At 44.1% G+C, this 11818-nt stretch overlaps 1 protein-coding gene across 1 annotated transcript in view; it reads left to right on the top strand.

The window, feature by feature from the left end:
• The first annotated feature begins 3103 nt into the window (after positions 1 to 3103).
• The window catches only part of Ndufa9 (NADH:ubiquinone oxidoreductase subunit A9), a 28962-nt gene continuing 20247 nt past the window's right edge, over positions 3104 to 11818 (top strand). Inside the window, exons 1-5 of the mRNA XM_021164891.2 lie at positions 3104 to 3207; positions 7188 to 7358; positions 7744 to 7841; positions 10050 to 10141; positions 11557 to 11698. Of these exons, the coding sequence (XP_021020550.1) occupies positions 3159 to 3207; positions 7188 to 7358; positions 7744 to 7841; positions 10050 to 10141; positions 11557 to 11698 (552 nt within the window). The 5' untranslated portion in view covers positions 3104 to 3158. The remainder of the gene's footprint in view (positions 3208 to 7187; positions 7359 to 7743; positions 7842 to 10049; positions 10142 to 11556; positions 11699 to 11818) is intronic.

The raw sequence follows: 11818 nt of genomic DNA, 5'->3' as shown, positions 1-11818 counted from the left end.
AAAAAAAGTAGGCTTGTTGGCTTCTGCAGCGCCTTTGCAGCTCAGACACTCTGCATCTGTGTACTTCCCTGATGTTTGAAGAGGCAGGCACACTGGCTGGCTGACAGCCCTTTGCAGGTGACCAAGGTCCTTTATATCATTTAGTCACCTGAGCCTATTAATAATCATTTGAGGCAAGCAGCAGGCATCTGTTTCCCAGTTAGGTGTTGAACTGGATAAAATACTCCAGGTATTAAAATTAGTGCTCTTTCAACTATGACACCTTGAGACCAAAAGTGCTTGACTCAGAGTCGGTAAGTGATATACTTACTCCATAGGTTAGGAGGCATGTGCAAAATGGGAATGGGATCTGTCAATTTATCAGAACTTGGAGAGTACCATAATATTTATATCTATCTCAGAACCAGGGGCTAGCAAATTCTGAGCTCTAGTCAAGAAAGAAGAAGGCCAAGAAATGCATGGCAATTGGGCATTACTGAGCTTCAGAGTAAAAGGGCTTCTTTTCTAGTTCAAGTGGATAAATGGCAATTCGCATCAATACTGGGTCAGCTGGGTCCAGAGGTGAAGACCTGCAATCACAGTGTCTCAACTATTCAGGAGAACTGAAGTTCAAGGTCAGCCTCAGCAGTTTAGGGAAACACTGTCTCAAAATAAAAAGGGGCCGGGCAGTGGTGGTGCCTTTAATCCCAGCACTTGGGAGGCAGAGGCAGGTGGATTTCTGAGTTCAAGGCCAGCCTGGTCTACAGAGTTCCAGGACAGCCAGGGCTACACAGAGAAACCCTATCTCGAAAAAAACAAAAACAAAAACAAAAAAACAAAAACAAAAAAAAGGGAACTACAGCAGGGGGTATACAGGCCTTCTTATCCTAGTCACAAGCAGTTCCTACTCATTACTAGATAGCTGCCTTTCTCAGCAATGCACTTTCCTCCTGGAGATGAACAATGAACACTTCTACCACTAAGCATGGGAAAATGACCAAGTTGAGAATGACTCCGCCAAACTAGGCAGTTTATTGATAAATCTAAGGTATGTTTCATAGGGTTACTCCCCTCAAAGGGGACAAGAGGTAGTTTATAATGGAGTCAAATATGGATAGCCAACTCAAGGTTACCCCAAATTCCATTGTCCAACAGTGAAAAGTTCTTGTAGTAACAGAACAAAGAGAATTACAAGTAAACACTTGTCAAATCCATGTGTAGAAGCATCAGGTGGGCAAGTTCTAATAAATCAGGAAACACCTGAGATGTGTGGACCTTAAAGGCTATCTGATGATAGTCTCAGCTTCTGGGTTAGTAGCAGCTATCGATCCCCTTAAAAATCCCAAAGGGTTTCAGCCCAAAGAGGACAGGGGTACCACAGGAAGACCAACAAAGTCAACTACCCTGAACCCTACATATGTAGCAGATGTGCAGCTTGGTCTTCATATGGTTTCCCCAACTAGAGACCTGTCCTTGAATCTGCTGCCTGCCTGTAGATCCCATGCCCCTAACTGGGCTGTCTTGGCCTTGTCTGGCCTCGGTGAGGTGAGAAAGGATGTGCCTGCAGTGACTAGATGTGTGGGGGCAGGGGGTGATACTCAGAGGGGAACTCCCCCTTCTCAAAGGAGAAGGGGAGAATGGGGGTAGGATCTTCGTGAGGGGGAACTGGGAGGAGAAAGGGGAGGGGACAGACATTGGGATGTAAAGTGAATATTAAAACGTTTTCAGGTGATGGTCACAAAGACGTTAGGGCACACACAAAGGTATGGATAATAAATGGCTATTTAGAGGGCTAAGGATAGCCCAGGGTAATCTTGGATCTGCAACACTCCTTTCTCTTTTATTGTTATTATTACACTTCTAATCAATTAATCAGCCTTTCTAGAATGTTCAGAACTTGCAGCTTCTTTCTGGGAACTTCAGTTTGCAAGTCCATGTCTTTTACTCAGGTGTATCTAGAGGATGACTGGAATCAAGTTTTTTAATTTTATTAAAATGAGACAAGGTCACCTAGGCTGGCCTGATGAATCTCCCTATCTTCCTGTCTCTGTCTCCCAAGAGCTGGGGTTACAGGCATGGACCACCAGAGCCTGAAAAAAGATTTTAAAATGCAAATCGTTCTATTTTCTCAGAACATTCCAAGGCTCCAGGTGAATCTTTCCAGAACAACACAGATTCTCAAAGAGGCCCAGTTTAAAAAATAGCTGCTCTGGGTAAAGCCACCAGCAATTTTTCCATAAGAAAAATATGTTGAATGTCAAGCATAGCATGCGATTTTATATCACATTTCAGGAGATTCACGTTTCAAAACCATTTCTAAATCTCCGGATCAGCCCAGGGCGGTGACTCCTACCTGAAGCAGAGCTGTACCACAAGTTCGAAGCCAACTAGGACTTCAAAGGGAGACCTTGTCTCAAAAATTCCAAAAATAGAACTTCCCGTTTCATAATTCAGTTAGTGATGAGTGTGCTTCAATAAACAAAATTCAAGACCGAACAAACACATATACACCAGCCAATCAAATTCACGACACAGAGACGGATCACCGCGTTGGAAAAGGTGGTCAGAAGTCCCTGGTGAGGTCATCTATGAGCGGAATTGAATTGGTGCAGACATCTAAGTATGCATTCTATGAAAGGGGACAGTGAACACTAACGCCCTGCAAAAGGATGTTCCTGGCGGCGTTGGCGTGCGAGGGGCTTGGGGTGGGGGCGCCTCTGCATTTCTATTTAACTCCCCCACTTGTACACTGTACGCAGACCCTATTACACCTTTTTCCTCCCTGCAACTCCTTGAGTGCAGGGGCACCCTTCCTTCTTACCCCTGCAGAGCTGTCTGACTCTTTCTGGTAATAGCCCATAGAAAGAGGGTCTTTGAAAGCTGGCTATTTTGCATGCCCTTGAGTCAGTCCCTGGTTAACTCTGAAATGCAGATTCCCCGGAAATATCAGGTGGTCTTCACAACCCATTCCAAAACCGGGACTGTATTTTCCCCTGCCTTCTCCTCCTCTTTTTCTTTTTCTCGCCTCTGCTTTTACTCCCAGTCTCTCTTATCAACCATCAACCTGCCACTTCCGTTCCCAGTTGGCGTCTGCGCAGAGAGGTCCTTGAGATACCATTTGACCCCGCGTTGTTGCCGTAGTTGGCGGAAGCACCGGCCGTGAGGCATTGTGGGAGAAGATGGCGGCCGCCATCCGCTTTCGGGTTGTTAGAGCGCTTCCAATGTCACGTAAGTGTCACCGGGGACCGGGTCTTGGGGTTGCATTCCGCGACGGGAACATGACTTTTCTTCCTCATACTCTTGGCTCATGTGTGAAACTGCACTCGGGAAGGGGACGGAGAGCTGGAGGAGCTTGGAGGGACGAGGAGAACCCGGACACTGACAGGTTCGAGATAGTACGTGGATTGTGGGGAAGGTTGCGGTCCAAGAGAATACTTATCCAGGGGAAAGGGGGCTTGGACGGCAGGACATCGATTGACTTCATGGCGGTGATCGCATTGGAAATCAGAATCCGCGCCACAGATGTCATGACGGTTGAGGCGGTAGGGTCTGCAGCAGCGAGAGATGGTTGTGGAGAGTCGGGAGCTGGGTGGAAAGAAAAGCGAAGGACCGCTTAGAATTTGTCAGCGTTGTTTATTTACTCTTCTGTCGTGATTGAATGTGTTCATAGTCCTCAAATCGAAACCATGCATTTGCTCCTGCAGATCAAGGGAGGCAAAGCATTCAGTCGTTACACTTCACGGCCCTTCCACTCTCCACTCCACAAACATGCCCGCTTCACTTACAGTTTTCCATAGTGTGTTTTTAAAAACTCGTTACAGAATGTCAAGTCATTCTCAAAATCGCTTCATGTCAGACCACGTAGAAGAGCTTTTGTTCTTAGGGTAGTGGGAGCAGGAAATTCCAACAGCCGCTAAGCTGGGGTCAGATGTCCTTATGCCATTGCTAAAGCCATCACCACTTCTTTGCCATGTCCATTGCTTCTTTCTTCATGTCCCCAACTGAGCCCACACTACTGAAAGTAGACAAAACATGGCCATTCCCAAGAAGTTTTTTATTAGGCCTTCTGCCACACTACAGGGAAAACAGCACAGAAGAGGGTCTCCCGGGAGACTCGCTAGATAGGCAGAGAAGGGATATTTGGAGCAATCACAGCCTATCCTCTTCAGTACCAGTCACAGTTGTCCTCTGTGCATGTTCTCTAACCTCGGAAATGGGTACAGGGTCATCTAGAATTGGGTTGTGACAGCATAAAAATCTGAAACAAACTGTTTGAGGTAACCTGGCCGAGGAGGGGGCTTTTAGGAGTCAAGGCTGCTTGGTTCATGTAGTTTCCCCAAGGCATCCATGTGATTGATATTCAGGGTTTCTGGTGCTGCCATTAGGGCTGACTGATAGTCTTCTGCTCAGATAATCAGAATAGCAAGAGATAGTCCAACAGCTGCTAATTAGGGAGTCAGCTGTTCCTATGCCCCAGTCTTTTTATTTACTGTAAATGAACATCAAAGGAGCTTTAGAGTAGGATTTTATAAGACAGAAAGACATGGTCGCTCACACCTGTAACCTCAGTGCTTAAGACACAGAGGCAGGAGGATCATTGTGGGTTCAAAGGCAGTTAGGGCTACATAGGGAGTTCTAGAGTAACCCGATTACATAAAGATACTCTAACAGTTTTAGATGAGGCCAGGGCTGCCCCAGGGTGTGGATGCCCTGCTTCTTAGTGCATCATTTGCATTCTCACCAGCCCCTCCCTAAAGATCGATTTTCGGTGTTTTTTGTTTGTTGTTTTTTGACATCAAAACTGTACTCCTTCTGTTTATCTTCTTGTTTTCTGTATGGATATTTCTTTAGGGTAAGAGTATATATGTGTAGGGCACAACCATATCCACTGGAAATGGCGAGACTCGTGATGCCAGCATTGTTGCTTGACACAGTTCCAGCAAAGCTGAGCGGATTGCTACAATCACTGTCCTTCGATCTCTAGCTTTTTGGGTTTTGCTCTCTGCATAGTGTATCCTTGGGGACTTTCTCCATCATGTTTCATTTTCCTGAGATTCGTTTTATGTCATTTCCTGAGTCTTTTTAGGAAAGTCCTAAAAAGACTAGCCACCATTTGGAAGTCTTCTTTATGCCCTGGGGATCATTAAGCACAGATAAGCACATAGCTAGATGAGGCAGTTACTCCAGGAACCTGCTTGGGGGTGTCTGCCCCTGAGATAACTCAAACTGTAATTGATGAAGGGCAAACAGAGACAGTTGACAAACTCCGACTGGCCAGATGAATAGGTTACAGATTCAAGCTCTCTTCTTATTATATTCTTACAGCTCTCTGAAAATGTAGTTTAAAGATAGGGGCTTGTACACGGTACACCCCCGGAGGAGTAAAACTAAGTAAATAAGATAGACTAAAATAAATTTTTCCTACTTTATAGCATAGATGATGAAACATATACTAACAGATGTTAGGTATTAGTATTTTCTATTCACGAAAAGATCGTTTCAGGTATTTTCTGTTTGTCTGGCATATTTTAAAACTACAAACATTGCTAGCCTAAAAGCAGGTTGTCACATAATAAACATGTTTGCTTCTCTCTCTCTCCCTCTCTCCCTCTCTCCCTCCCTCCCTCCCTTCCTTCCTTCCTTCCTTCCTTCCTTCCTTCCTTCCTTCCTTTCTTCCTTCCATATGAGTACATTGTAGCTGCCTTCAGACACACCAGAAGAGGGCATTGGATTCCTTTATCGGTGGCTGTGAGCCACCATGTGGGTGCTGGGAACTGAACTCAGGACCTCTGGAAGAGCAGCCTTTAGATTTGTTAAGTCAGAGTTATAGGGCTGATAACAATAAAAGCTCTTCTGTTTGTATTTTCTTTCTCTTTTCTTTTCTTTTTTTAAAATTAGATGTTTTGTGTATTTACATTTCAAATGTTATCCCCTTTCCCCATTTCCCCTTCGGAACCCTCCTATCCCATCCCAGTATTTTCTAATTGTAACTAAACTGTAACTCTGGACATGTAATGAAAAGTCAAACATAATCTGTACCACTTAGATAATCACTGTCCGTCTTTGTTCTGTGAGACTTGTATAAATAAAGAAGCACCCGGTTGGTAGTCAGTCAGAGCAGCAGGAACGGCCTGATTGCTAGTCAGTCAGTCAGTCAGTCAGTCAGTCAGTCAGCTAGCTTTGAGCCCACACCCGAGTGCGCACACACACACACACACACACACACACACACACACACCTTGCCCATCCTTCTCTCTTCTGCAGGCAGCCCTGCCAGCAATGACCCCCTATGCTGGGGAAGGTCCCTGGCATGTGTACATATTTGTGTTTGGGCACATGTGAATATGTGTGCATGTGAAGGTCAGGGGTCAATATCTGCTTTCTTCCTTAATCACTCTTCACCCTATCTGTCTGTCTTTGTATCTATCTATTACTTATCTATTTGAGACAGAATCTCTCACTGAACTTGGAAGTCTCTGAGTTGGCTAGGTTGTCTTGACAGCAAGCTTTAGGAATCCACTTCTCTCAACTTCTCTATAGGAGATAGAGAGTTACTGGGGTTATAAAGGCATGGCAGCCATTGTGCTTGGGTGGCTTTTCCTTTTCTTTTTCCTTCCTCCCCTTTCCTTTTCTTTTCTTTTTGTTCTCTTTCCTCTTTTTTCTTTTTTTCCTCCCCCCCCTTTTTTTTTCTCTTTTTATGCAAGTGTCAGGAATTCACACTCAATCTTCCTGCTTTCATGGCAGGCCCCCTACCAGCCGAGCCAGCTTCCAGCATTTTTTCTTCCTGTTTTCCTTTTGAGATGCCAATAGTCTTCTGCCCCAACCACATCATTACCTCAACTCACTTGCCATCAAACTTCAGTCATGTCCAGATAGTCTTGCTGTTACTCCACTCCAGTCTTACTCATTCTTACTTCTATTTAGTTGTGCATGTTCTGTGTGTCTTGTGGGATTCTAGTCTTGGTTATTCCTCTTTAAAACCTTTCTCAAAACACTTTACCCAGAAACTTGACCCAGAAATTCTTTCTTGTGATAATGTGGCTTGATAGGGCATGGTATTTGCTTTCTAACTTTATATAATTCCTCTGGATTTTATGCTATAGTAATTTGTTTACTATTGTCGGGACTTAAATCCCTAAGGTACAAGTTCCTAGGAACCTTTTATGCTAACATGTGCCATGTTTGCTGCCTCTGGTGTTTCCCTGAAGGTCCTGCCATTACTGCAGCAGCCACATCTGTGTTCTGTGGCTCATCCCATCGCCAGCTTCACCATGCTGTCATACCTCACGGGAAAGGTGGCCGCTCATCTGTCAGTGGAGTTGTGGCCACTGTGTTTGGGGCTACAGGATTCCTGGGTCGATATGTTGTCAACCACCTTGGTAAGTCAAGTGCTTTTAGTTCAGTGTGCTTCATGCCTTGGACTAGGATTGTCTGACTCGAGACTGCAAGCCATGCGCTTTTGTTTTAAGCATATTACAAGTTACTTCTATCTTAGATTTATATAAATTTTATCCGCCTTGGCATTGTGAGGACATTCATGCTTCCTCTATATAATATTATTATGGGAATGAATAAGTTTATTTTGGGAATAAATAAGTATATGGGAAATAATATGTGAGGTCATGGCATCGTTAGTGTGTCAGAATATACTTTGTTTTAAGCATTAAGTTAATCCATCTATCATATTGGAATTTAATGTTGTCTAAGTCACTGTTGTGTGACATAGCCATATTGATGTTGATCTTGGTTCACTTCATCTTTTAGGACGAATGGGGTCACAAGTGATCATACCATATCGGTGTGATGTATATGACATCATGCACCTTCGTCTAATGGGTGACCTGGGCCAGCTTACCTTTCTGGTAAGACTTTCTGATGTTATTATATTTAATTTCTGAGGTCATTGTTGGGGTGAGAGGAGGTGTAATGAAGCAGCAGTCTAACTCCAGAGTGGGCCAAGTGTGTCCTCTGTTTTACCTTGCAGGTCCTACTCTGCTCGTCGGCAAGCCTTTTTTGTAAAGCAGTAGATAATGATTATTTACAATTTTCAGATCATAGGATCTTTGTCAGAGCTGCCGAGCTCTGTCCTATGGCCCTAAAGCAGTTGTAGACAGTATGTGAGGGACTGGATGTGGCAGTGCTCCAATATTACTTTGTAGATTATAGGCCAGATATGGCCATCCATAGGCTCTGCTCTAGTCTACTAACCCCTCCTCTAGACATGTGCATCTGCATGGTAGACATTAGCCATGTGTAGCTGTAGAGCACTTGAATTGTGGCTAGTCTGAATTGAGATGTACTAGAAGAAAAAAAATACAGATTCCAAAGACTGCATTAAAAATCATAGGCCGGGCGTGATGGCACACGCCTTTAATCCCAGCACTTGGGAGGCAGAGGCAGGTGGATTTCTGAGTTTCAGGACAGCCAGGGCTACACAGAGAAACCCTGTCTCAAAACAAACAAACAAACAAAAAAATCATATTAGTATGCTAATATTTTTGTTTATAGTTATTACATATTGAAATATTTTTGATATACTGGGAGAAATAAAATATGAACATAAACTTGTCTTGATTTTGTGTTTACTCTTTTAATTGTGGATAGTGGAAGATACCAAAAGTACATTTAGGATTATATGTGTGCCTTGTGGTAGGATTCTAAGGTGATTTTACAGACAGAATCACAAGGAAGAAGTCTAAGAACTTGGCTTAGTTGGTATGAACTTAGCTGTGCACAGCCCTCTCTCAGCATTCTCTCTTGTTTTTCTTTTCTTTTCTTTTCTTTTCTTTTCTTTTCTTTTCTTTTCTTATTTATTTATTTATTATATGTAAGTACACTGTAGTGTATCTTCAGACACTCCAGAAGAGAGCATCAGATTTCATTATGGATGATTGCGAGCCACCATGTGGTTGCTGGGATTTGAACTCGGGACCTTTGGAAGAGCAGTCAGTGCTCTTAACCACTGAGCCATCTCACCAGCCCCCCACCCCCCTTGTTTTTCTTCCTTCTCTAGGCTTCTCAGGCCAAGGGTTCCCAGAGAACTAAAGAGAGCCTGCAAGGGCGTGGTTAAATTGTATGGGCCCTTTGGTTGACCAGTGAATGGTGAGCTGATTATAAATCATGTAGGACTTCAGCTCAACTCATAAACTTTTGCAGTGTGACTATAAATTAAGTAATCTCAGCTAGAGAAGAACAGAATTTTCTGTACTAAAATGAAAATTGTCCCAGATGCAATAGCTCATTCCTGCAGTCCCAGCACTTGGGAATCTGAGACAGGAGGATTCTTGTGATTTTTGAGGTCAACTTGGAGTACACTGTGCATACTAGGCTATTCAGGATGGAGTGAGGGTCTGCCTTAACAAACAGGAGCCAGGCTTGGTGACACACGGACAGGTGGAAGCATTCAGGGTTAGCCTGGCTACGTGAGAGCCTATGGAAAGCAGCAGTAACAACAAGACCTGGAAGTTTTCATCTCTGCGTTTCTTCAATTCTTGGTTTTGTGTCTTTAAAACAGAGCTGACATTGTAGATTATTAGGGAGATGTAGTGCAGTTAGTAAAATGCTTGTCGTACATGCTTGAAGACCTGGGTTCGATTCTTAGCGCTACAATTAATGATAATAAATAAATAAATAAATAAATAAATAAATAAATAAGGGAAAGAATTGAAGAGAACTCAGGAGCTAGCCCCGAGTTCCCTAGTGGGATCTGTTCCTTTTGGTTGTCTCCACCGGTGATTGATTGCCTGTAAGCTTTGCCCACCTCCCACGTCACACTTGCTTCTTTATACCCTGGGGACAGAATTACTGCACCTCCATCAGTGGCTACTTAGTGAGCTGGATGTGAGCTTGGGCCCCAGAAGACCAAGGATGACCCACTTAATGTATGCCGTTAAACATGACCTGCCTCTTTCCTAGCATTTGGTGTCATGAGTGACATGCACTTTGACTTCCTTGTCTCGGGCGAGCAGGGGAGAGTGAGCAGGGAGTGTGAGCAGATGACTGTTGTGAAAGGTGCCCTAAGTGCTGAGCTGTGCTGTCTGATTGACTCTGACTGGTCTCTGCTGTTGTAGGAATGGGATGCACGAGACAAAGATTCTATCAGGAAAGCAGTGCAGCACAGCAACGTGGTCATCAATCTTATTGGGCGGGAGTGGGAGACCAGGTAAGTCCCAGGCTCCTGCCTTTGCTGCTGAGCCCTAGCGTTCTGCGACATTTACAGGGATCTTCTGGTGCTCAGGGTTAAGTTTCAACGTCATTTTGGTCAGCCCCCAGGAGTGGGTAAGTAGGTTCATTGGCACAGCGTAGAGGATGTTAGCGGTATGATACATCATGCCAGTGTGGTTGGGGCTGTGGATTTGGCAGTGACCAGTGTTGGCTCTGCTTGAACCTGTCATGTGGGGTGGAGCTAGGATGTAGGATTTGCTTGCCCCACTGCTCACTAGCGTTTTGGATTGCCGCTCCACATAGTTCATCGAAGATGGTGTAAGTACTGATTTGAGTGTGGTTTAGTTTTTATGGGGATTATTAATAATGATGTGTTGTTATTTTCAAGGTTTTTATTATTATCTTTTGAGATTGGGTCTTATGTATCCCATGGTGGTTCTATTAGACTTACAGTTCTCCTGCCTCCACCTTGCAAGTGCTGTAATCACAGACATGGCTGCCACACTGACCTACATAAGTAATGTTTAGCTTATATTTCCACAGCCCTTTGTTTACACCTTTTTCTCCTTTAGCATTTATTAAATGTCTGACTTAGATTTATCTTAGTACCCCTAGTTCATTAAAATCTTTGATGACTTACAGGGTCCTTTTCAGCTTTCTGTCCCCTGTAGGGACTAACACAATGGCTTAATCATTTACCTAATGTCAGGCTTGAAGTGCGGTTAAGCTCGCTTGCACCCTGCCTCCCTCTCTGCCTCCCTTCCTCCTTCCTTTCTTCTTTCCCATTTTGAAGACTGAACTTAGGGCCTTATTCATGTCAGGTGTGTTGTTCTACCACTGAGCTATAACCCTAGTCCCACATTTCTTAATTTTGAGCTAAGGTCTCACTAAGTTGCCCGTTTGCACAGTTGGTCTTAGGCTCACTCTGTAGCCCAGGCTGGCTTTGAAGACCTGGCTTTGAACTTGTGAGCCCCCTGTCTCAGCTTCCCAAGTAAGCAGCATTATAGGTCTGTGCCACCAGGCCCTGCCGTAACTGATTTTTTTTTTTCCCACTTTCAGGGAACAGAGTTCCACGAGACCCTTTCCTGCCCCAATACTTCCCTGCTTCCTCTAGGCAGAGTAGTCAGGTTTTCTTGAAGTGTCTTGGTCACAAGATTCCTTGAGAACATAAAGGACTTTTTATGCTGGCTTTATAACTTGGAGTAAGCTTTAAACTAGCTGTATTGACAATGAGTAGGCCCGGAAGCCTTAGGAAAAATTACTTTTGCCTTAGAGTTAAGGCATTACTATTTAAAAAGTTAACTGTTATAAATTCTAGTACTGTCATGAAAACCAAAGTAGTACAAAACACTCTGAAATCATGAATCTTCCTGAATTCTTTACTGCTTTTCCCCCACCCCCTTTTTCTTCCAGAAACTTTGATTTTGAGGATGTTTTTGTGAATATTCCTCGAGCAATAGCTCAGGCATCCAAGGAAGCTGGGGTTGAGAGATTCATTCATGTTTCACACCTGAATGCCAGTATGAAGAGTTCTTCTAAGTCCTTGAGGAGCAAGGTTAGTACCAGGGACTCAGCAGGTTCTCCACAGGACGGGAAGCAAGGTTAGTGTGAGGACTCACAGGTGCTCCACAGGGCGGGAAGCAAGGTTAGTGTGAGGACTCACAGGTGCTCCACA

This window comes from Mus caroli, chromosome 6, assembly GCF_900094665.2.
Source record: "Mus caroli chromosome 6, CAROLI_EIJ_v1.1, whole genome shotgun sequence".
Classification (NCBI taxonomy): Eukaryota; Metazoa; Chordata; class Mammalia; order Rodentia; family Muridae; genus Mus; species Mus caroli.
This window is presented reverse-complemented; position numbering and strand designations above follow the sequence as displayed.